This window comes from Heptranchias perlo, chromosome 13 (assembly GCF_035084215.1).
Source record: "Heptranchias perlo isolate sHepPer1 chromosome 13, sHepPer1.hap1, whole genome shotgun sequence".
Lineage (NCBI taxonomy): Eukaryota > Metazoa > Chordata > Chondrichthyes > Hexanchiformes > Hexanchidae > Heptranchias > Heptranchias perlo.
In genome coordinates this window covers 30277085-30304328 of record NC_090337.1, presented here as the reverse complement: position 1 = coordinate 30304328, position 27244 = coordinate 30277085, and the positions used below count along the sequence as shown (strand labels likewise).

The following is a 27244-nucleotide window of genomic DNA, read 5'->3' as shown; positions in this document are numbered from 1 at the left end:
TCGTTCACCAGGGGCATAGGCCCACATCTACGTGTCTGTCACCTCAACAAGGAAGGCCTCGCATCTGAAAAATGCAACTACCTGACTAAGTTGCTATATGAAATGAAGATTGATGTTCTCACGCTACAAGAGATTCATGTTGCAGATAACAATAAAGCATCAAAATATCACCTTCCATGACATGAGTTAGCAATGAGCCAACATCATCCATAACATGGGTTGACAACATTTGAGAGACAGGAACTCTGGAACAAAACTGTTCCTTGCATTTGAACTCAACACCATATGCCATCACAAAAAGTGTCGATGACCGTACGATTACTAATATTTGCAAACCGCCAAATGCTACCTGGCCCAAACTATTTTTGCCAAATCATAGCCACCCTTCAATGAGTTGGGGACTTCAAAAGCTTTCACACAACCTGGGAATATGAAGACAATGATACTGCAGGTGAACAGCTCCTTGAATGGGCCTTGAATCAAGAATACCACCGACTTTTCGATCTTAAGCAACCAGGAATATTCCATTTTGCTAGATGGAGAAAAAATTACTCTCCAGACTTGTGCTTTGTGTCCTGTGACCAAAATGCATAACTCCTAGTGGCAGAAGGAATGTGCTTGACACCTTTCCACATAGCGAACACTGTTATACACCTTGGTCTCCAAGTCCCCATCATATTACTACCAAAGTCACGTTGGAACTTTACAGTGGCTAACTGGAACAGGTACATGGATACAGTAGAAAAAGTGATTCAACAAATTCCTACAAACGCAGCAAACTATGACAGGTTTATCAACGCCCTTAAGGTGGCCACAAAAAAGAACATCCCTTGTGGATACAGGAAAGCCTACACTCCCTGCTGGTCAACCGACAATGAGGTAATTCTAGAGGAATACAGGACGACAGGTAACCCTGCTGCTGCAACTGCACTCTTGGAATCACTAAACTCTGCTAGATGGCAGTGAGGGCAATAGCCATGCAGATCTTAGATTTCACCCACTCGAGCAGGGAAGCCTGGAGACTTCTCCATAACCTTGGTGGTGCTAACCCATCCCTAAGTAAAGGCCCGCATGTCACAGCTTACGCTATCAGCATCCAAATACTTCTGTATTCCAAGATCCACACAGATCATCATCAAAAAAGTAAAAAAAGAGCTGCTTTGCTCCCTTTCTGACTGCCCACCAACATCATATTTATCGAGACCATTCACCAGAGAAGTGGACAAGACTCTTGCACATACCAAATCCATCAAAACGCAGGCTCAAACGGCGTCTTCACAGAATTCCTGACGAACCTAAGTCAAAATATCACAATTGGTTGGCATGCTTCTTTATCAACGTGCATGCCTCTGGCCAGATGCTCGAGTTATGGCAACATGCAAATGTCATCGCCAACCTGAAAATCGGGGAAATCAGCCGATGACTGCTGTGTGTTTTGTACAAACTCCTGGAAAGGATGTTACTCCAAAGATGCATGCCACTCTTCGAGGATTAAAACTAAGAAGCAATGTGGATTTAAATCTGGACAGAAAACCCGTGACCAGGCAATTGTACTCACAACCCACAGTGAAGCTGGTTATCAGCGTGGGCACATAACAGCCTTGGCTTTTGTGGACTGGTCTGTAACATATGATATGATATGGAGAGACGATCTACTGCTGAAAATATCTGGAATACAATGCTGCAAAATCAATATTGGCCTACTAACAGCCATATTCACCAACCACAAGTTCCAAGTACATCTTATGATTAGCAGAGCTCAATAACTGAATAACGGGCACCCGCAGGGCTCAGTCATGGCACCATCACTTCTTAATATTTACATCAGTGATATCCCGCCAACTCAGTCAAGAAAATTTGGATATGCAGATGATCTTGCGTTAGCCATCCAAACGAGAACTCTTTCCCAAGTGGAACGGACACTTGCAGAAGACAAAAATACTTGGCGACTATCATAAACTGGAGGCTTCTTCCGAATCCTCAGCGCTCGACTCTGCATTTCATTTGAGCAACCGGCATCCAAAGAAGCGCTCGAACGCTCCCTTCAGTTCCTGTCACACTGAACTCGTGCACGGGGACTTTCCAAATTACCTGGAAGTGGGTCTGGATCGTAGTTTCACGTACTGTCAACATTTGATGAAAACCGCTGCCAAGATAAAGACCAGGATCAACTTAATCTACAAATTAGCTAGGACCAGTTGGGGAACAGATGCTCACACTCTGCAGACAGACACCTTGGCTTTTGTCTTTTCAGTAGCTGAATATTGCACTCCAACATGAGCAGGAAGTACACATGCAAATCTTGTTGATGTGCAACTCAACACTGCTAAGAGGATCAACACAGGAGTACTGAAACCAACAGACAGTCTGGTTCTCTGTTCTTGCACGTATCTTGCCATCACCTCTCAGAAAAGGAGCAGCAATATTTAGGGAACATATCTGGATCCGAGAAAACTCAGATCTACCAACTGAAGATCTCTAGAAGCTCCTGATATACTGAAAGTTCAGAAAGAAGTTACTCCACTTTAATACAAGGCCAAACTGTGCATAAAAGCAAATTCAAGCCAAATAGGACAAGTCTACTTGCTTTTGTCTAGCATAATTTTCCTGTTAATACCAAGCAGTTTCAGTTGTAACCTATTTTGGTTAACTGGACTGTACTGTTTTGATCCAAGGTGGCTTTTGCAGCATTTCCCAGCTTTTAATCAGTCACTAATAATCTATTCTAAGCCCTGAACAGTTTGATATTATAATGATTTTTTTAAAATCCTACCAATTTGCCTCAAAAGCACACGATTGCCAACTCTTTCCTCCCCTTCACAGGCTCAAATGCTTTCTCATTACACTGTGATATTGGAAATAGCAAGGTTGTGGGAATGACCTTTTGCGAAACTACTACATAGAAAGCACTTTTGCATTTGCCATAGTTCAAGTTAACATTCAGCAGATTAAAAACAATATGAAAGTCACTCTGTACAAACTGGATAGAAGTGTGTCTGTAGTTTAAATTTTCCAAATCAAACAAGGTTTAATTGGAAATGTTTAAGGAAGAGAGTATAATTTTGGACAGTCAAGATCTGACGTTTGACAATTTTGTATTGTATTCCATAATTAGATGCAAGATGAACAAATCTGGTAACTGGCTATTATTTGGTTGTGAAACATAATTCTTATGTTCTCATCAGTTAATGTATTAGACTCATGTGACACTATTCTGATGTTTCAACTGACAATTGATAAACACAAAACCACAGGAATATACTGTATCAATGATTTTATGTTAATCACATGCCCTTCTCTGTACTGTGATTGCCTATCAACTACAGAAGAGTACTTAATTCTAAAATCAAAGTCTTATCTTACCGGTTCCATGTTTTGAAGGCATTGCTGGCTCGTTTATATAAATATCCTTCCATGACTATGCCATTGGCAGCATCAATGTTAAATTCTATCTTGGGATCATCACTGGAGAAGTCCTAAAGTATGCGATTTTAAACCAAATACAGAAGCAACAATTACTTGACAGACAGGAAAGAAATGATGTGCGAAAGATAATTTAACTTAGTAATGTTAGTAGCATGATCATCTTATAAACCTGTAAAACACTGTGTCTGGGACACACACAGTGAAATATTAGTTACCACAATAATTTCTGTCATAATAGCAAATTTTGCTTTTCCAAGTTTTTAAAGAAACACCATCTTCATGAGAGAGCAAACAACACTACCCTAGTTATAATCACTGTGACTTCTATTTCTTTTAAAAGCAGAGTTGTCAGTGAAGCATAATAGCTTTCAGTGAAGGACAATGGTGGCACTACTGCCTTGCATTTGAAATACTTGCTTTGTTTAGTTTTATTTTTTTTAAACCTTGTTTCTCCCCATCTGACATCAGAGTTACCCATACTATGCAGCAAGAGTGTAACTGCTCCTCAACCTGATGATAAAGATTGCACTTTCCAATTGATCTTGGTAAACTCTGCCTCCAATCCACATGATTTTTTCAGTCAGTCATCCTAACCTGGCTAGCTACAGATGTAAAAGACCTCGCCATCTTGGACCTCATCCAAGTATTAGCCCACCATGCTGTTCCCCTATTACATTACCAGCTATATTTTAAGTATAACAAAGCTAGTGGGCATAGAGTATAACATCACATTTTTTGTCCTTTCTTACTGCTCCATGGCAGCCAAGCTAAGCATAGCCAAGGTGGAGCAACACAGAAAACAGAACAAGCAGAGGAATGTAGGGCAAAATGATCTGCTGTAAGAATAACTAGAATTTACAAGATAAAACATTTTTAGTGACAACATATTACAAGGAAGTAATCCAAATATAATGCATCATTTTTGCTACTTCTTGAAAATAAAATTTATCCTTATATGAACTTATTCTTTTTGAACTGACAGAAGTTTTATTATATCACAAAGCAGCTTAACTATATTCAGCATTTAACTTTCAAACCTAAAAAGTAATGTTGCGATTAAAAGAAAATTGGTTTCAGTATCACTACTTTATAGTTGCGTTTCCCCGTTCTGCTTTGTGCAAAACCAAATTATTCTAATTGAAGATTCCTTTATGACTCACTTGTGAGCTGTGAAATCTTTGTTACTTAAGAAATAAACCCGGTTTTCTATTATGCACCTTCTATAGAATATAGCAAAATTTCTCCATTAAATAGACTTATTGGTTTATGGTATACATTCTCCTTAGCTACGTTGACTATCCTTCCTTTTTCCTGCCATATGGAGATTAAATTAAATCATGAACTGCCCACTAGCTTTGTCAACAGCAGTGCTCCATTTTTATTACATTGATTCTGCCAGCAATAAATAAGGCAGTGTACTTCCCTACAGGACACAAGTGTGAACTCAATGTGTATTTTTTTTCCTCTTGGCCACTGAAGGCACATTGCAGCCATTGATTGTTACTATTTTTTTTTGTTTGTCTGCATTCACGCTGAGCATCAAGGAAAGTCTTTAGTTAGCAAAAGTTGAGTTTTTGTATTACTCTCTGTGATCCAAGATTTGAAACTGGTCCTGTAACATAAATGGGGTGGACTCCACAGCACCAGGAACCAAAGCAACCAGAATCACTTTTAGAAGCTGTTGTGTAGAAGATCAAAGGCATTCCAATTTTTATAGCTGAAACAGGCATTCACACAATATATTTAAATCTAAGGAACTATGCTAAAGAGATGAAAAGCGAATGGTGAAAAGGGGACGACAGAGTGCAAAAAAGGTAGAGGGCCAGTGTGTGACAAAGGTGTGTGCAAAGATATAGAACAATAAAATAAAAAGGAAAACTGCAAATGTTGGAAAACTGAAAAACAAAAAAAATGCTGTAAATACACAGCGGATCAATCAGCATCGGTAAAGAGAAAAGATGGGCTATGACGTTTCAGGTGCATACCCTAAATCAGACTCGTGGTGAAATCCATGAATTGAATTATGGTGTGGCAACACGTAGCATAGGAATTCTTATTTCTGGGTTCTTTCAGGCACAAGAATTCACAATATTTGGTCAAGAGTAACATTTAAATCTAACACTTTTTGAAAGATTATAGGCTGGAAATAACATTGCCATGAGCTTATTCTAAAATTATTTATATTTTTTGGAGCTTTATAATCTACATAAATGCAATAGTGTCAAACCACAATTCATATTTTTTGGGTTCATGTGGTTGGAAGAGATCATTGAAATAGGGTGGGGCAAGGGCATGGACGGATTTCAAAGTATGGACCTTGAAGTTAATTTGCTATTGTACTGAGAGCAACAGAATGATGGGATGGCAGGGCATTGTGCTGAAGATGCGAATTGTGGCATTCTGAACAAGTTGCAGTTTATAGAGGGTGGCTGGCCAGTTAGATGAGCATTAGAGAATGTGACATGATGAAGGTATCTATTAGCATTTCAGCAGCGAGGGTGGAAGTGGTAGAAGATGCAACCTTGGAAGAAAGCAGCATCAGTAACGGTACAGAAGGAAAGGGAAGCTGAGCTCAGATCAAGCATTACAGAAGTGTTGTGCACCTTCAGACTGAGCCTGAGGAAATAGCTGAGGAGTTTTATGCAAGTCAAGACCACAGGCACATAGGTGCTAGTGGGAGAAAAAGACTACGACTTCAGTTTTGCTGAATAAGTTGGGAAAAGATTTTGGCTCATCCAAGTCTTAATTCAGACAGGCAGTTGGACAGTGTATTAATAGCCATGAGATTGATGGAGAATGTTGAGGAGTAAAGCTAGATGTCATTGTCACACGTGGAAGCTGACCCATGCTTTTGCATATTGCTAAGGAGCAGCATATAATGGATAGTCTAGGGCCTGGAAAGAACCATGGTGGGACAAGGAATGGGGGAGAAACTGTTGCATGAGATTTGATGTCTTCACTGCAAAAATTATGACCATTATCAGGAGAGAGCTGCGCCATGGAGGTGAACTGCAGAGGAGACGATGGAAGGAGATACAGTACACTTTGAAAGTGTGATCAACAGTCTCAATGGCAGCAGCGAGGTTGAGAAAAATGAACAGGTGCAATGAGCGACAGTCACTTTCATACAGGATATCATTTGTAACTTTAGTGGTGTCACCTTGTCACAGAAGCTAATTGTAGGGTCTTGAGTAAGGAGCAGTGGCAGATCAGCAGTGAAGCAGAAATGTAATCCAACACTTAAATTGGAGATAGAGGACAGGCAGACAGTTGTTTTGTTTTGTGGAGGGGTTGAAGGGGTTGAAGGAGGTGGGCAGTGCAAAGGAAAAAGACAGATTGTTGACGTTAGCAAGCATCAGGCTGAGGAGCGGAAGTTGGGGGGGGGTTAGGAGCTGGGATACAAGGGGACCGAGAGTGCATGAATGAGGTGAGTGTAATAAGGGCTGACGGTTCATCTCAACATAAAAATAGTCTTTAGAAATGTTCAATAGAAATTTAATAATGCAGGGGAAATAATTTCTGCCATGAATATTATAGGATTTAGTTACTACAGCATAATAAACCTGGTCTCACATGGAAAACTATTTATCCATATTGTCTGGAGAAAATAGCCAAAATTAAAATCGTTGCCAGTTTTTAGCATTTGTATAAGGGTCGTAGAGTCAAAAACTTATTATAGTCCCATTTAATCCTAACCATGACTTCATTACTATTTCACAAGATCCTTTGGTACTTTCGAAACATAATGCATTTCATCAATCATTAAAAACTTTTACGGATGTTAGTCATACCATTGGCCCAACGCCCATTGCTTAAAGTGCTGGCATACTCAGTTCTAAATAATGTAGTATTTCCTCCAGAAAGCAGGCAAGGTCAAGGAAGAATGGACTCTACGGGTAAGGCTGGGGTAATGATTTTACAGCCCTTGAACTAACTGGCTGGGAAACAATTGGGATAAACTAGAGTATACAAGCAGATTTACAATTGCATTTGCTATGTACAATTTGCAATTGTCAGACCGATGATGTTAAAAATTGAGGCAGGGTTAACTACATCCCTTTACGGATTTCTGGGTCGAACTTTACAGATTAGACTGTATCTGGTGTCAGTGTATACAGATATAGTTAAATTTCTGTAGTCTCAAATAGCTGAAGAAAAGATTTGGTATGATGAAAGGTCATCGACCCAAACCGTTAACTGTTTCTCTCTCCACAGATGCTGCTTGACCTGCTGAGTGTTTTCCAGCATTTTTTGTTTTTATTTGAAAAGATTTGGTATTATGGCCACATAAAATGATTTGCTATAACCCAGGGCTGAAAATGCACTTGAAAAACACAAACCTTTAAAACAAGTGAAATTCCCTTTCAGTGATAAAAACTGACTGAAGAGAAAGTAGTTACTAACTTGAGAAGTCTATATGCTAGTATATTAAATAACTACTGTTGACAGTAACATTCCTATAAGAAATAAACCAATTAAACTATATAAGTGTTAATAAGCAGTAGAAAACCTTCTGTGGCATAATACATTTAAGAGAAGAACACAATTCATTTTTGTAAACTTAATGTGAATTCATTTTATGCATCATTGTAGCATTAAGTTGTTCATTACTCAATTGACATCGTAGAAGGGCTCATCGTCTATTAATGTAAATTGAACCCGATTACATTACATACAGTTTTAGTACAGTCATGTCATCTCTTCCATTCTGCTGAGAAAACTACCAAGCATCTGGTGACACTTAGACACAACAACTAGTTAGATAGTAGTTCCTAAGACCGTGGATAAAGATTCCATTTAAGATACCAACAATTATATTTGAGTTTGCAATAGTCTTTGGGGAATAAAATTCATAATCTAAAAAAATGTTATAGTGCATCTATTAGTAGAGTGTCAAATTCAACAGAGGCAAAATACCACTATAAGGAGGAACTAGATTCACGAAAGCAAACCCAAATAAGCTTCTGAAAGCAGTAACTGAAATTATTTGTAGATTTACAGAACAAAACTTAGGCCACTTTAAACATTTTAATATCTTAAAAAGACACATAAAAACATATAAAAACACATTTCACAAAAAAAACTTACCATATATAATACATAATGAAATCTGCTGAAGAATCTCATTGTAACTGTCCCTTATAAATTGCAAAGATCTATATTCTGGTGAAACACATAAATTTTTCTTGCACCAGTTAAAAATTTCACTGACAATACAAACTGGCAGTCTATAAGCTCAGAATAAATACTTCATTTAGACGAGCACCTTATTCTTTAAAACCAGTCACTTCCTTTGAAACTCAGGTAATATGTTTTCCTTTCATTCGTTGCACAAATATCTAGTTACTTATCAATCGAGCAACAGATTCTTCTGTCCATGATGCTTGTCCCCATGCATTTACAAGAGGATCTAGATCGTGTTCTATAAGCTTTGACTCCTCTTTCGCAATGAAAGTAGTCAGCTGTCAGCCTGCCAACCTGATAGTAGTGAACCCACAGCGAGTTGTAAATTAATCCGTGCATTATAAAGCTTTTTCATTTGCTATTAAAATTAGAGATTTCTTGCTTGCTATTAAAACTTCTCAAAAAGAAAAGCACAAGTGTAAATTAGAATGTTTTGGTTAACTAAATTAGTTACTTGCTGTATGCTAGGTATAATGCAGTCAGATGAAATATTAAAGCACTCAGATAAATTTAATGAAAATAGTGTTATCAATCTCTCGTGTTACATTTGTGTTGCCAGAAACACTTCAATAATAGAGCAGTAACCTGATCACAGGTTTGTGGGATGGTGGAAAAAAAGTTGAGAAACTATTTAGATCTAGTACGACACAATGTTATGTTGATCTACAACTTTAATTCATCATGATGCAACACTGCACCAGAGCACCACTTCTAAAATCTTATACTGACCTCTACATTACTTTGAATAACATTTTCAAAACTAAATTCACATTTTCAGTTTCTCTCCAGTATTTCTTGCCAAGATGTCCTGAATTAAACCCTTTACAAAAAGGTAAAAAATAAACATTTGAATGCTTACAATATTTTACTTCCCATTCCTTTCTTAATGCTTCTAAACAAGCCTAGTCAATTTTAACCACTTGACCAAATACATCATTACAATTCTGATTTGTCAATGGAAACAACAAAAGACTTGCTTTAGTATAAATATATCTTTTTAAAACTTCCTTTTTTGTGCTGTTTTATGCTCAAGATAAGGAATTTTAGTGCTGGAATACTTTCCCAAATTAACATCAAATAGCCCTAGGTTAGGTATATCACGAGCAGATGCAGATTCAGTCCAACCCCACTACCAGTGTGACATTTTTCTATTTCCCACACCAGTCATTCTTTGACCCCTCCAGCACAAAACCAACAATTAGAGGTAGTTTCTGTTGTGGGCACTGAAGTGAGATGCCCAAACTCATGCCCACTGATGTCATTCATTCTTCTCAAACATCTAGAACATTTATTTGAAGTGTATTTTTGTTCACTGTGTACCACTCTTTCTAGCCTTCACTTGAATCAGCTGTGCTTATATTATTTGTGATTAAAATAAAGTAAACTAACAGCTGATTCAGCATCCATATACCAAATAATCCAACCACTGTGAAGCTTATTTTTGAAGAATACATATATTTGTGTTTAAAAGGATTTTTAAAACTCCAGTACAATCCTGCTGCATGTTAGGGAAGATTCTCATGATTTTGGATGAGGTTCAAGGACAATTTTTTCCCCAATATATTATAAAACTGATGCTTTCACAATAGTCCAATTTCTGCAGATTGCTAGTTACAAACACAAATAGCTGCTATCAAAGAAAAATATTTTATGCACAGTTATTGAGAAATCAGCATCCAAGACCAATAACTCTAAATGCAGAACTGCAGGGCTAAACAGAAGACAAAGTAGTGATTACAAATAGCCGGATGGATTAGATCAGGCTAAAGAGAGTAGAAAAAATGTGGCCAACATCAAGATACTGAAACATCTTTGTAAGATTAACAGTATTACTATTACTACTCCAGTTGTTCCTAGATGATCTACCACCATTAGTATACTTACATATAACAGTAACTTACCTGAAGAGCAGCCTAAGTTTGGCATTTAAGAAAAAAGAAAGAAATCCATTATTGACTATTTCTCAAATAAAAGGTTACAGAACATGGGGATGTTGGATTGAACACCACAATTCTTGTTGGGAACTGCATAAATTGCACATAATTTTACATATACGTATTATATCCATTAGAAGGAACTTGAAGGTAGGGGCAATAGTAGGATGAAAATATAAGAATGGAGAGCAGAGGCGCAAAGTGAGCAAAAATTGACCACGCAGCAGAGAGAAAAAAATTTAAATGTATTTTGTAAAAGGCAAGATAATTTTATAACACAAGTCTGAGAGAATCTAAAGAGAAATGTTACGCAAAATACCTCAGTACTTGGACCATGATGTTATAACAAAAGCATGAAGCAGAAGACTTTGTTTTAAAATAAAAAGGGGGCCACTCCTGTGATGGTTACAAGAGTAAATGTATATATGGTGTAATCCTAGCACCATACAAACCCGGAAGTTCCCAGGTTTTATCCCCGGTAAGTTAATTAATCTCAGCTGGGGCAGGAATGAGTGTGTGGTGTTAGGAATTTCTGGACTCAGGACAGAAAAACCTACGACGATTCTTGCTACAGGCCCATGCTGGTGAAGTCAGGATCACGACTGACTGTGAAGCCTCATATCTCTCCCAAACAATTGCATAGCCTGCTGATAGTCAATGACTAAGCTCAATCATAAAGACTGCTGGTTCCCATATCTGACATGAGTTTTCACTCTTCAAGAGGGGAATGGAAAGGAAAGAAAAGAAAACTTAAGAGGGAAGCAAAAATAAATTAAAGATGCTGGTTCAAACTTGTTACTGGTACAGAATATGTATGGGGGAAGAGGTGCAGGCAGCTCAGGGGTAAGCTAGCTTCTCAAGGTTATCTGAACTATAGATTTTAATTCTCTTCTCATTCATTAAATTCATTACACTATGTACACTATGGATAAGTTGCCTGGAGAACAGGGAGGGGGGGGGGCAGGGAGGAGAGAGAAAAAGAGGGGGAAGAAACGGAAGAACACTGCCCACTGCCTCTTTAAGAGTCACACCAGTATCCCCCACGATGACGGCATCGCTGCGACAGCATCAATACTCAACACCAACAACAGCCAATCTCCGGAAGCCATCCTACAACTCATCCGCTTCATCCTGGATCACAATGTCTTCACCTTCGATAACCAGTTCTTTACCCAAACACACGGAACAGCCATGGGGACCAAATTCGCACCCCAATACGCCAACATTTTCATGCACAAGTTCGAGCACGACTTCTTCACTGCACAAGACCTCCAACCAACACTATACACCAGATACATCGACGACATTTTCTTTCTATGGACCCACAGCAAGGAATCACTAAAGAGACTACACGATAACATCAACAAGTTCCATCCCACCATCAAGCTCACCATGGACTACTCCTCAGAATCAGTTTCTTTCTTGGACACACGAATCTCCATCAAAGACGGGCACCTCAGCACCTCACTCTACCGCAAGCCCACAGACAACCTCACGATGCTCCACTTTTCCAGCTTCCACCCTAACCACGTCAAAGAGGCCATCCCCTATGGACAGGCCCTGCGAATACACAGGGTCTGCTCAGACGAGGAGGAACGCGATGGACACCTACAGACGCTGAAAGACGCCCTAGTAAGAACGGGATATGACGCTCGACTCATCGATCGACAGTTCCGACGGGCCACAGCAAAAAATCGCATAGACCTCCTCAGGAGACTAACACGGGACGCAACCAACAGAGTACCCTTTGTCGTCCAGTACTTCCCCGGAGCGGAGAAACTACGCCATGTTCTCCGCAGCCTTCAACATGTCATCAATGAGGACAAACACCTCGCTATGGCCATCCCCACACCTCCACTACTCGCCTTTAAACAGCCACCCAACCTCAAACAGACCATCGTTCGCAGCAAACTACCTAGCTTTCAAGAGAACAGCGTCCACGACGCCACACAACCCTGCCACGGTAACCTCTGCAAGACATGCCAGATCATCGACACAGATACCACCATCACACGAGAGGACACCACCCACCAGGTGCATGGTTCATACTCCTGTGACTCGGCCAACGTTGTCTACCTCATACGTTGCAGGAAAGGATGCCCCAGAGCATGGTACATTGGCGAGACCATGCAGACGCTGCGACAACGGATGAACGGACACCGCGCAACAATCGCCAAACAGGAGGGTTCCCTCCCAGTCGGGGAACACTTCAGCAGTCATGGACATTCATCCACCGACCTTCGGGTAAGCGTACTCCAAGGCGGCCTTCGAGACACACGACAACGCAAAATCGTCGAGCAGAAATTGATAGCCAAGTTCCGCACCCATGAGGACGGCCTCAACCGGGATCTTGGGTTCATGTCACGCTACACGTTACCCCACCAGCGAACAAATGTTATCTGTTTTTAATATAATGGGTCATTTGCTGGCTCTCTCTGCCTTCCGGATGTTTCTGCCTCTCTCTCTGTTTTTTTTTCTCTGTTTTTTTTCCCTGTTTGTTTTTTTGTTGAATGTGTATTCAGGGGTTCTGCAGGTGACACCTCTCTGTCTGAACACGGTGATTGCCTTGGCAACGGGCAGTTGCAGGGGCAGTCTGTAAACACCATGTATTGTTCTATATGTATAAATGCGTAGGCTTCAAGGAGCTCTTGAAACATTTGCCTGAGGAAGGAGGAAATCTCCGAAAGCTTGTGAATTTAAAATAAAATTGCTGGACTATAACTTGGTGTTGTAAAATTGTTTACAATTGTCAACCCCAGTCCATCACCGGCATCTCCACATCTTTAAGAGTCCTCTGTGAAACTAGATCATCTTCCTCTTCCTACATGATGTAAGGATGTTGATCTTTAAATCTATTTTTTTCTGCCATTAGAAGTCTCATTATGTTTGCACCATCATGAGTGGAAACCTCATTGGTACAATTTAGTTCTGCTTTTGACCACTTCACTATGTTTCTTTTAAAACTCAGTATTTTTGCAAATCTCAAACTCAGAAGATGCAAACAGAATGTAGTCAGTCTTTATGATTGAGCTTAGTCAGTGACTATCAGCAGGCTATGCAATTGTTTGGGAGAGATATGAGGCTTCACAGAATTGAGAGGTTTAATGTCGATCTTGAACAAGATGACAAGCTCACCAAACCCCTGCATTACTAAGACACAAACACCAACACAGATCATTCTTCACCCACAACCTAAAAGTAATGGTTGGAAAATAAGCCTAAATGTATTCTCCAACTGCAGGAGAAGAGGAAGATAAAATTGGTACCTTTCAGCTGAAGTTTAATAAATTTCGTGCGCATCATGATGAGGGACTGCAGTGCTGGGATGGAAAACGGTTCCTCCAAGGGCACCCAATGTTAGCAACTAGCATTCCTATGTGAAGTACAACACAGCCAGCTCCCTTTACTCTGCCCAACAATGTGCTTTAACCTCAAGAATACTTCCTACACCACCAAAATTAAGTGCTTCCATTTCCCATAAGGGCCATCTTTGTGATCTTTCCCACTGAGACTATTAATTTGGTACCAATGTGCCAAATTAAGGGAAATTTTGTGCTACAGACCCACTCGAAACCTGGTAAAATCACCCAAACTCTTTTCAGGTATGACCTTATAAGGAAAGGAAGCATTCACCAATCTGGGCTAGATTTGAACCTATATCCTGTGATAACCGCTACACCATGTAGCCCTGAAATTGTTGAACTCAAAAGGTGTCAATTGCTGAGGGGAAAGGGGAGACCAGGAGATAATTATTCCATGATGTGTCCTACATAATCATTTTTCTAGCAATCAGTTATTTAAAAAGCACACTCTGAAACACTCTTACATAAAAAGCCCTGTATGTACTCCATGTGGTGTGTGAATAGGAAAATGGACATGGATGTTCTGTTTACATCACACAGCTTCATCTCTAACTTTGGCACAATGTCTGTTTTTCAACTGATGGCAAACCAGTTCAGTAGAAATGGAGTTTCAGAAGAAAAGGTTGGTTTGTAATTGATCTATTTTCAGAGGAAATAAATAGATGCCAATGTCAAGAAAGCTACATTCCAAGGGCGTTGCTTAGTTGAAATCTGCTTTCTATATAGAGAAACAACCTGCTTGTACACATCTAAGTTAAGGACCTACCACAAAAAGTAACATTCCCTTACAACTCAAGTCTGAACATCCTAGAGTTCCACACAAGAGGGTATTAAACCTTTCAAAGCTGACTATAGGGTTTGCCTGGTTGGATAAAATGATACTGCAAGTGCAAAATTCAAGGGCTACAGAAAGAATTGATTTCAATACATAAAAATGAATTGCAGCACCACACAGTGGGAAGAAGCAGGGTACAGCAGCAAAATAAAGGTTGTCATCATGTCAGGGCTATTGGATTTTCCGTAGTATGAGTAGATGGTTTCAAAACAACTCAAGTGGTATTTTCAGCCCTTGTAATGTCATAATGGTGAGAGACTTAACCATTGATATTGGTACAATAATCTATTCAGACTAAAGAAATTGGACAATAAATCAAGATTTGTAGTCAGTATTTTATATCTTGGTCATTTTAGTTTTAGTAATGGATCAAATATTAGAATTTAAGTTTAGTATCAGCTTTCCAATACACACTTTGAATATCGTAAAATTCTGGACTTCTCTACAGTTGTTTTCAGAAAGTGAGAGATACGCATCAAACCAAAGAATGTTTTTTAAAATGAAAAACCCTTCAATTAATTGTAATCTAATTTTAGTGACAGTCCATTTCATAGGGTTAAATTCACGAGTGTCAGATGAGTAGAAAAAGTCCAGTAATTCACAAGTGACAGCCCTGCTAATGGTTTTATTTAGTTTCGGGTCTTTTTTTGGGACAGGGGCTGCCATTATTGTTAGTGCCCACACTGAAAGATTCATAACTGTGGAGTGATCAATGTAACATTAATTTCCATGCAATAGGCTGCACATATTATAAAATATTGATTAAAGATTAGTATTTATGGGTACGGTTAACAACCATAAATGATGGCAAGCATCTGAACAATGCAAAACATTTGAACTATATATAAATTTCCAGATGTCATGGGATCTTTGTAATATGCAAGATTTCACATCTGTCCACGTACCTTTTGTTGAATAGTGGAGTGCTTTTGTTCCATATCTCTCTTCTCTTTAGCTGCATCCACAACTAATTGATCCAGCTGTTGAAACAGAACAGTAAATCAGCTATTGTTTATTTAAATTTCTAAATTATTAATCTTCATTTGATAACTATAAATAGTCTTACTCATTTTAAAAGCTCACAAAATAATGAAGCCACATATAATGAATGACAATTTTTTGGAGAAATATAAAGTAAGTTCATTCTTACAGACCACGTCATGATGTTTCAGACTATCTTTATAATTGATGAAATTGACAAGATCCCAGCAATTCAATAGGTTCAGTTCTATTTATACTCAAAGTAAATTTAGTACCATCCAATCACAATGCAATTAAATATTCCTATTTTACAATTTGTCCTCTGTAATGTTAAGGAAGCATCACACCTATGCTGGAAATTTTCAGTGATTCATTCTGATAGCTGGTGCTGAGGCGGTCCGCTTGGTAGTTATGAGAACAGACACCTGGCTCTGATCCATATAGTATCTTAAACTCAGAATGGTTATACAGTTCTAAATGAATATCTGAGTGTGGCATCAGACCAGTAGGAATCATTGTATGTATAATCTACACACTGGCCAAGGTTGCAATGCTCAATCATTGTTGCCTGCGTTAGCATCTATGAATGCCTGACAGGGTAAACCAGTGGCAGAGATGCTGATGCCTAGTGGTACTGCATTAATTAGGCAGAAGCAGTAGAAGCAAAAGTGTTCAAATACAAAATTTTCAACCGTATTTCTGGATTTAAAGGCAGTAATAAAGAAAAAAGGCTTTGGTGGCCAGTCTAATAGTTTGCATGTTATTATTCAACTAATAAGCAATCAGAAAAGCAAATACATTTTCTAGAAAGTATTCCAATTTTATATATAGAACTAAATCTGCAAAAATATAAATAGCATTTGAACTTAAAATAGGACACCAAATTCTTGCATAGCTAAGAAATTATATTTCTGTCCAGCAAAAGTAAATAAATCACAGTTTTCTCCTGCAATTCCTAAGTCCTCGCAAATTAGCCATCTCAAATTAGCCATCTGAGGTCATATGGAATGCAGGATAAAATATTAACCCTGAAGAGAGGGAACGTAAGAAAATCCAATACACCTGCAGCAGTTAGCAGAGCAGCACTAGTAGAAACCTGTGAGCAAATCTTCTGTTTAGCCTGTCACTGAGGAAATTAGTGGTGCATCTTACAAGGGCAGAGGGAAGAGAGTAAGAGTAGGAAGGGAGAATTTTTTGTTGCTAAAATTATTATGCAGACAAAATAACAACAACATATAGATTAAACTGGAGAAAAGAGGCAAGTCAGATAACACAATACAACCCAATATATACTGTATTATTTATAATCCAATTTTAACACAATACTCGTGTCATCTGGCTGTGTCTTCAACGTGTTGAAATTCTCATTTGGTGTTTATTTTTAAAATTGGAAGAACATGCAAAAGACAAAGATTGCAGCATCAAAGGACACGAAGAGGCTATTTTAATGAGAAATACTATACAAGCTACTACAATTTTTCAGAGGTACATAATCCCAGAAACACTATTCAAAGAAGATGAGCATTCCCGCAGTGTCCCGGCCAATATTTATCCCTTCAATACCACCAAAACAGATTAGCTGGTCATTTACTTCATGGCTGTTTGTGGGACCTTGTTATGCACAAATTGGCAGTCATGTTTACCTACTAACAAAAGTGACTACCCTTCAAAAGTAATGTATAGGCTATGATGTGCTTTGGGACATCCTGAGCACATGAATGGTACGACATCAATGCAAGTTCTATATTTCTAGAATATATGCTGATCATGGCCTGTAACAGTGATTAGGGACAAGCATTTGGAATTCAGTGCGTGGCAAGTCAAATTTGAAACTAAATTGAAGATCATTACAATCTTCAACTGACAATCTCAAGTCAAAATGTTCATCCCATTGCCCTACAGCAGAATGTATAATTGTTTAACGAGGACACTCTAGGCTAAAATAGTCAACAGCTATTGAGCATTATAATCATGGATTCATCCTGAAACAAAGCACAATACTAAGTTGAGCAGCTTCCCAGCAGTTGTAAAGTGCACATGTGCAAGTGAGCAGTGAAATAAAGTTTGTATGTATAAAAGGAAATAGAAACCTTTGAAAACATTTTTGAAGCACAGGAAGTCTGGATTTGGGCCCAATCCATCATTTGTACATCCCTAACAGAAGAAACATGCCAAATAAAATGGTCTTTACAGCATTTATAGTAGAACAGATCACACAGCTAGCTTCAAAATGCTTTCATTCACAGATTATAGAACATACTTGCTCTTCCTTTTTAGTCCCAGCCTGACATGCAGCAAGCGCATTTTATGAGTCATATTATAAACAGCCCAATGACTGCTTTGAAATTGCCAAAAAAAATCCAACTGCAGTCCAGTATTTATTTACCAGCAGTGACATCACTGCCAAATTAAAAAGTCATATGGTAACAGTCAATGCAAACCAGATTAACTCCTCTTTTGCTCAATATCAGAAGGGAATTACAATAATCGCTGAAAAAAACTCAGCAAAAATCGATCAGAATGAATGGATACTAAAAAACACCAAACAATTGACATTTTAATATTTGTTAGTGTAATCTTTCCTCAAGTCAACAGCTTCAGAAAGTGTCAACATTCCCAAATTTCTACAGTAAAAAAGAAAAAAGTTTCTAAATGATTCTATTACTTGTAATAACTATGACTTATAATCCCATCGTAACTTAGAGAAAACTGTGCATAAGTAGGTTTCTGAATGATTTACTTCTATATACATACTGCGTGTCATTTATAGGGCCTATATCAACAACAAATAATGTACTTTACTGTTCTAATGATTTACCTACATCCAGTTGAGGTTGAATTGAACAATGACCTATCTTGGAAACTGGAGGGTCAATATGTATTCAATGAAAGCTAGACAGGCTGTACACAAACTGTTCTGGTGTGTTAACATTTGCATGATTTGACCATTGAAACAGGAATGTACTTCAAAAAATGTTAAAATAGCTATCAAAGATGGTTTTAGTTAGGTTTTGGAATGTAACTGAGGTTATTTTTTTCTAAATAAAACTTGAATGGTGAGTTTTGAGATGGGCTCTATATTATTTCTAAAACTCAAACTTTAAAGAGGTGTCCAAAGTAGGTGGGGAAATGTACTTCATTGTTTTTATTAGGAAACAGTATTTTTAAAAATACATAAATTTTTAGCTAGATTTCTGGCATAAATTGTTCACATCACCTAGTTTTAGACTAAATCTCTCCCACCTTCTGCTTCTCCTCCTCAAAACTAATTTCTGATGAAGTCTTTGCACTAAAGACGCTAAAAAAAGCAAGTTATTGATTCAATATTGCAGTATCTAAAATATTCTTCAAAAACAGTAAATATATTAATCAACATTTCTGATAAGAAAGTATTAACCAAAGTTCAGATAAAATAATTCAGCACAAACTAAAATCACAGAAACACAGGAATGCTGTTCCTCACCTTAAACTGGGATCGCCAAATCAAAAGACAAGCATTTCTGAACTTCAATGATTTCATTTCAAAATCCAAATGTATTACAAATTTGACCTGCAGTAAACTGGGTCCCGATATTTCAGCAAACTAACAGACTGACTTAGATTATTTGTTTAAATATATGTAATAATCAGAAAAAACTTGAGGATTACAGTACTATAAAGAATTGGAAATGACCACTTATACCACTGGGTCAATCGTAAAAATGAAACTACTTATTCCCCTTTTAGGAACATAGGAACAGGAATAGGCCATTCAGCCCCTCATGCCTGCTCCGCCATTTGATAAGATCATGGCTGATCTGTGATCTAGCTCCATATACCTGCCTTTGGCCCATATCCCTTAATACCTTTGGTTGCCAAAAAGCTATCTATCTCACATTTAAATTTAGCAATTGAGCTAGTATCAATTGCCGTTTGCGGAAGAGAGTTCCAAACTTCTGCCACCCTTTGTGTGTACAAATGTTTTCTAATCTCGCTCCTGAAAGGTCTGGCTCTAATTTTTAGACTGTGCCCCCTACTCCTAAAATCCCCAACCAGTGGAAATAGTTTCTCTCTCTCCACCCTATCCGTTCCCCTTAATATCTTAAACTTCGATCAGATCACCCCTTAACCTTCTAAACGCTAGAGAATACAACCCCAATTTGTGTAATCTCTCCTCATAACTTAATCCTTGAAGTCGGGGTATCATTCTAGTAAACCTACGCTGCACTCCCTCCAAGGCCAATATGTCCTTCCGAAGGTGCGGTGCCCAGAAATGCTCACAGTACTCCAGGTACGGTCTAACCAGGGTTTTGGATAGCTGCAGCATAACTTCTGCCCCCTTGTACTCCAGTTCTTTTACTTCCAATACCCTTCTGCCAAAACGTCATCGCCCACTTCAATAAAATTTATAAAATTCCCTATTTGCACTGCCTCTTGGGTAGTCCATTCCACATGTTTGCCATCCTCTGTCTGAAGAATTTATATCTTAACTGTGAATTTATCTTTTAAAATCCCAACCTTTCCAAGAATGCCAAGATTTATTGCACTGGCCTTGAAGTCTCACCTGTGCTCCCAACTCCTTCATATAAGGCTCCAGTTCCATAAAGAGGTCATATCCTTGATGAAAGAATGCAAGATGGGCATACATAAAGGACAACATCTGGAAATGTAATGGAGACAAAAAAAAAACTTAATTGCTGAAACATTTTTACTTCATCTGACAAAACAAATACAAAAATTTGGGAACAAATTGTACAATCTATAGAATATAATGTAGGTCAGATGGCCACTTAAATCTTTAGTTTTAAATATCTTTATTCAAAATGAATGATTGATAATCACAAGACCACAAACTGATATTTTGACAGTTATTAAGAAAAATACACTGATATTTCATGAGTGAAATAACTCTACAAATGTCAGCAGCATATGTCACTGCAGCATAAATTTAAAGATCTACCTAAAGCCGTGTGCCCACACAAAGACCACCACTCTGACAGTGGTCCGAGCTTTCTGCTCAGCCGTTATGCCATCAGAAGAGAGGTGGGCCGACTCAGCATCCATTCTTGGAACAGCGTAAATGACGGGAAGTATAGGCGGAGGCTGTGTTTCCCTCATTACTCCTTGATTTGAGTGGGAGGGGAGAAAGCTGATTGCACCTCAAGCATTTTTCTGGCCCCATCTTTCCAAGATCTGCCAGGACAAGGCTGGAAAGCCTAAGCAAGAAACCGTTTAAATTGTACGCAAGCTCTTCATAACTGATTCACGTCTGGAGTGCTTCTAAGTAACTGATCTTTCACATTCCATAAAGAACTGTTAGAATATTACATGTATGTGAAAATAAAATACAAAAACAAAACACACCTTTAAAAACTTACAATAGATTACATTTTAACATTCTTTAGCAAGCCATAACCTCTTTGTGGTGCATGCTTTGCACATCCAATTCTGACTTCACCCAGGGTTGAGACCTAATTATTCAGAATTCGTGACCTCCTTACTCTTATATACCAATCCCGTTGCAATAAAGACTAACATACCATTTGTCTTCCTAATTGCTTGCTGTACCTGCATGTTAACAAGAGTTTGGTGCTACTGGGAGAGCAGGCATTTTTAAATTAGACAGAGACATTGCAGTGCAGGGAAGCCTCCTGATATGCGTGGAGTGCAATACGTGGGCAGTCATAGATTCTCAGTGTATCCAAGGGCAGCACATTTGTACTAAGTGCCAGGAAATTGAATCTCTGAAGTAAAGGATCTTTGTAATCAAGGAACAACTGGCCACATTTGGCAGCATCAGAGAGAACGAGAGGTTTCCAGACTGTACTCTCCAGAACATAATTGCCCTAGAGTCAGTGCTAGAAATTTAGGACAGAGAGAGAAGGGGGTGAGCATACACAGAATCAGCAAAGGGATACAGGACTCAGGTGCAAGGAAACACTGAGTTACTGGAACTGTCCAATAGATACATAGGACCCTATATTATGGCGGCAGGGGGTCGATTGGGCGCGTGGGTAACGCGCCCAGTGAAATCCGTCTGCTCCGCAGGCTAATTGGATCCACTTGTTCTTCCGGGTTCCCCGCTGCTAAGCTGCGCGGCGGGCAGACTGCGCGCGCGCAGTAAGGTCTGTCACTTGGAGGAGCCCTATTTAAAGGGGCAGTCCTCCACTGACTGATGCTGAAGGAAATTGGAAAAATTACAGCATGGAGCAGCCCAAGGGGAAGGCTGCTCCCAGGTTTAATGATGCCTCACTCCAGCTCTTATTGGATGGGGTGAGGAGGAGAGGGAGGACAGAGATCTTCCCCCCGGCAGGCAGGAGGAAGCGGCCTGCCTCTGCCACCAAGAAGGCCTGGCTCGAGGTGGCAAAGGAGGTCACCTGCACCACCAACATATCGCCAACCTGCATACAGTGCAGGAGGCGCTGCAATGACCGAAGTAGGTCAGCCAAAGTGAGTACACTTACTCTTTCCCCTACCCTCCGTCTGCCACATCACCGCCCCCACCCCACATCTCCTTCTGCACAGCCAACACTACTCTGTCACATCACTCCTCACACCCACTCAAACCTCATCCTCATCTTACCTGCACTTACCCACCTCGCCAGTACTCATCCTGCCACTATCTCATACTCACCCTCTCATGCATCTCTTTCACGGTCAGTCTCACTCAACCTGCCACTACCTGTGCTGCAGCCACAGGACATGCATCACATATGTGCAGTAGGAAGTGTAAGGCAAACGTGTCATGAGCATGAAGGGGATGCACAAGGGTTTTTGAGGGTTTGTCATGGTTTTTACTTCTATTTAATTTCTGATCAACTCACATTACATATTGTATTGGCACCACTACTGCCACGTCTTTGCGAATCTTGTCTGGTTTGTGCAATAATGCCCTTTCCTGAGGATCACTATGAAGACCCACAACTGATGACACCCATTGTGTCACTGCAGAGTGGGTGTAGGTGTATTTGCAGGGCTCTTTTGTGCAGACGATGTCCCGAGTGGCACCCTGAAAGGATGCGGAGAAGTTGTTGAGGGCAGTGGTGACTTTGTTAGCGACAGGTAAGAAGATGGTGCTCGGGCCAGCCGGGAGCAGCTCGGCATAAAGGAGGCTGCAGATGTCCACGACTACATGTCGAGTGACTCTGAACCTCCGTGTGCACTGCTGCTCAGAGAGGTCCAGGAAGCTGAGCCTCGGTCTGTGGACCCTGTGCCGAGGGTAGTGCCCTCTGCGACGCATCTCTCTCTGCCGTTACCCTCCATCCTGCTGTGCAGGTGGATGTGTCACAGCACTGTGTTGTGGAGCTCCACGTGTCAGAGGTGGACGGCATGGCTGGTGATGCTGTTTGCCCTCCGAGGAGGTCATGACTGCAGCTACGGCAGCCCCCATCCGGAAGATGTACATCTGAGGGGGTCCGCAAGGTAGGTAAATGTGTCTGGACACCGGGGTAAGTCTGCAAGTTGGTGAATTTTGTTGATAGCAGGGTGGTGGAGGCCAAACTTTGTCCCAAGTGACAGAGTGGCCTCCTGCAATGAGTGAGGGTCCCCACCACCCCCCCCACCCCACCACCCCACCCCCACCACCCACCCCCACCACCCCCCACCACCCCCCCCACCCCACCACCCCACCCCCACCACCCACCCCCACCACCCCCCCCCACCCCACCCCCCCACCCCACCCCCACCACCCCCCCACCCCACCCCCACCACCCCCCCCCACCCCACCCCCCCACCCCACCCCCCACCCCACCCCCCCACCCCACCCCCCACCCCCACCTGTCAAATGGACCTTTGCAGCTGCCACAGGCTGATGGCTGCAACAAGTCATTTGAACTGGGAGCGTTTCCCCCAGTACGGGTAACAGTCTCAGTCAGTTGCAAAATCCGATCCCTGCTAAAATAACAGGTCAATCAAGTCTGTGAACAATCTGAAGTACCTGTTCAAGTACTTTAAGTGGCACTCCGCTGGCTTTAATTGCCAGCTGGAGTCCCACATGCGGGGGCTGCGCACGCATGTCAGCGCGTCAGTGGGGAAACCCGGAAGTGGGCGGGTTGGAGCCAGGAATCCACCCGCCCCGGGAATCCCCAATTTTCGCAGCGCCCCGCCACGAACGCACCCGATCGCGGGTGCGAAAATCGAGCCCATAGTGTTGGACAGTAGACAGTTCTTGAGCAACACGATGGCACACTGGACTAAAGAAATACCCAGCAGGGTGAGAAGAAGGTAGTCTAAGGGAAGAGTGGTAGTGGGAGATTCTACAGTCAGCAGGAGTAGGCCATATGGCCCCTTGTGACTGCTCTGCCATTCAATAAGAGTAGCCAAAAGTGTTAATGGTATGTTGGCCTTCATTGCAAGAGGATTTGAGCAAGGATGTCTTACTGCACTAATACAAGGCCTTGGTGAGACCACACCTGGAGTATTGTGTGCAGTTTTGGTCTCCTTACTTAGAAAGGATATACTTGCCATAGAGGGAGTGCAGCGAAGGTGCACCAGACTGATTCCTGGGGTGGCAGGACTGTTGCATGAGGAGAGATTGGGTCTACGCGGCCTGTATTCACTGGAGTTTAGAAGAATGAGAGGGGATCTCATTGAAACACACAAAATTCTGACAGGGCTAGTCAGACTGGATGCAGGGAGGATGTTTCCCCTGGCTGGGGGTTCCAGAACGAGGGGTCACAGTCTCAGGATACGGGGTAGGACATTCAGGACTGAGATGAGGAGAAATTTCTTCACTCAGAGGGTGGTGAACCTGTGGAATTCTCTACTACAGAAGGCTGTGGAGGCCAAGTAACTGAATACATTTAAGAAGGAGCTAGATAGATTTCTAGACACAAAAGGCATCAAATGGTATGGGGAGAGAGCAGGAATATGGTATTGAGATAAGGATCAGCCATGATCATATTGAATGGCGAAGCAGGTTCAAAAGGCTGAATGGCCTACTCCTGCTCCTATTTTCTATATTTCTAAGTCATGGTTCATGTTGGAATCATAGAAGTACATTTGAAATCTTGCAGAGGGAGTTTAAGGAATGAGGCACTAGATTGAAAAAGACACCCCGATGGTGCTAATCTCCAGGTTGCTTTGTGTGCCACATCTTGGAAGGGTTACGGAAAGGAAGATCAACAACAATTTGCATTTATATAATGCACATAACGTAGCAAAACGAGGATGAGAACCGGGAGCCAATGTCGATCAGCGAGCACGGGGTGTTGGGTGAGCGATTCTTAGAGTGGGTTAGGATATGGGCAGCAAAGCTTTGGATGAGTTCAAGTTCATGGGTGGAGGATGGGAGGAGAGCATTGGAAAAGTCGAGTCTGGAGATGGCAAAAGGCTGGAGAACGGCGATGTTAGAGGTGGTCTTTGTAAGTGAGACAATATGGGGTCGGAAACTCAGCTCGGTGGAAAATAGGACAGCAAAGTTGCAAAAAGTCTTATTCAGCCGGAGACAGTGGCCAAGGAGGGGAATGGAATCAGTGGCAAGGGAATGGGGTTGAGGGACTGAAGACAATGGCATTGGTCTTTCCACTATTTTACTGGAGGAAATAATGGCCATCCAGGACTAGATATCTGACAAGCAGGCTGACAACGCAGAGGCAGTGGAGAAGTCATGAGAGGTGATCGAGAGGTAGATCTGGGTGTTGTCAGAGTACATGTGGAACCTGTCGCCATATCTTCGGATGATGTCAACAAGGAGCAGTATGTAAACGAGGAATAGGAAGGTGGCCAAGGATAGATCCTTGTGGGACTCCTGAGGTAGCGGTGTTGGGGTGGGAAAAGAAGCCACTTAAGATGATTTTCTGGCTACAACTGAATAAGTATGAGTGCAATCCCACTCTGCTGGACAACGGGGAAGAGGCGTTGGAGGAGGATTATGTGGTTGACCATGTCAGAGGTTGCAGAGAGGTCAAGAAGGATAAGGTAGGATAGTGCACCACGGCCTCAGTCACAGAAATTTGTGACTTTGATTAGGACCATTTCAGTGCTGTGGCAGGGGCAGAAACCTTATTGCAGAGATTCAGACATGGAGTCACAGAAAAGACGCGCATGGATCTGGGAGGCGACAACATGTTCAAGGACTTTGGACAAGAAAGGGAGTTTGGAGGTGGGACGGTAGATTGCAGTAACAGAGGGGTCGCAGGTGAATTTTTTTTTAGGCGAGGGTGACAACGGCATTTTTGAAAGGGTGTGGGACAGTAGCTCAGGAGAGGGAACCATTTACGATGTCAGCTAACATGGGGGCTAGGAAGGGAAGTTGGGAACGGGGTCAAGAGAGCAAGAGGTGGGCATCGTAGACAAGATAAGCTCGGAGAAGGCATGAGGGGAGATAGAAGAGAAACTAGAGAAAGATGTTGGTTCAGGGCTAGGGCAAGGGCATCAACAGCAGAGGTGAGGGAGTGAATGAGCAGATCGATAGGTACAGAAGTATTGTGGCATATGGAGGCCCAAAGTCAAGATAGTTGGGAGTTTGAAAGTGCAGTTTTAAGTGACTTGAGGGACATTTTTTTCCAGGGGCGGGTGCAGAAGGAACTGGGGTTGGAAGGGAGAAAGGGGATATGAGTGGCAATACATACAAGGAAGTGATCAAAGATGGTCTTGTCGTGATTGAGACTATGGGAATAGAGGCCACGAGATGTGTATACATGAGTATATGTAGGACAGTTCATATTGAGGAAGAGGTTAAGGGAGGACAGAAGGGCAATGTATCAGAGGAGAGAGGGCAAGGAGAGTGGAGATGGAGAAGACTGAAATCATAGAGGATGAGGAATCACTCAGTGCTGAGGCTAAGGAAAGCAATGAGGTTATCTCGGTGAGAAACTCAGGGTGGACGGTAGAGAATGTGGAGAGGTGAGAAGGATGGAACAAGGTCTGGTGCCAGAGGAGTAGAGGGGGAGACCAAGGTGAGATTTGGTGATAAAGGCCACACCGCACCGCCGCAGTTTGAGCAGGGCAGGTGATGGAAAGTATAGCAGCCGGGGAGGCTTCAATAAAGGGCAAGGTGTTGTCACTCGTGAGCCAAGTTTGCGTCAAGACTATCATGTCAATGCAATCATCCACAATAAGTCATGGATTGCAAGGGCTTTGTTCGCAAATAAGCAGACATGCTGGAGGAAAACTCGGAAAGGTACAGAGATTGTTGATCCACTGTCAAGAGTCCCAGGGGTCAGAAGTGGGAGGGATAAACAGGAAGGAGATCAGGAAAGCAGGTGCATGAGCTAAGGGCTCACGTTATTAACATGACTTGTCTAAGATGGGAAAGCTATGTTGAAAGGATGGCCACCTGAACCAAAACAGCATCAATGACCTTGCGGCAAAAGTAAATAGAGCAGTGGGAGAGGATTTAAATTAGCAATAACATCTGAGAATAGCCTGTGATACCTACCATATTGCACAGAGAAGTCAGACCATTCCACAGAATCAAACATGGTTTAGGAGAATACCAGTCTTCAAAAGACTTTTTTTTTTAAAAAGCAGGTGCAGTTTTCATAATTCAATACAGTAATCTTAATATTGAAGTTGTAAGTACACTCAAACAAGTAGATTAC

The 27244-nt window shown here is 41.1% G+C and overlaps 1 protein-coding gene across 2 annotated transcripts in view; it reads right to left on the bottom strand.

Moving 5' to 3' along the window:
• LOC137331458 (arf-GAP with coiled-coil, ANK repeat and PH domain-containing protein 2-like) overlaps positions 1-27244 on the bottom strand; it is a 137202-nt gene that overhangs the window by 26914 nt on the left and 83044 nt on the right. For both annotated transcript variants that reach the window (XM_067995264.1, XM_067995265.1), the window contains exons 8-10: positions 20266-20361; positions 15647-15721; positions 3364-3476 (exon numbers count right to left, since the gene is read on the bottom strand). In XM_067995264.1, coding sequence (XP_067851365.1) covers positions 3364-3476; positions 15647-15721; positions 20266-20361 — 284 coding nt within the window. The remainder of the gene's footprint in view (positions 1-3363; positions 3477-15646; positions 15722-20265; positions 20362-27244) is intronic.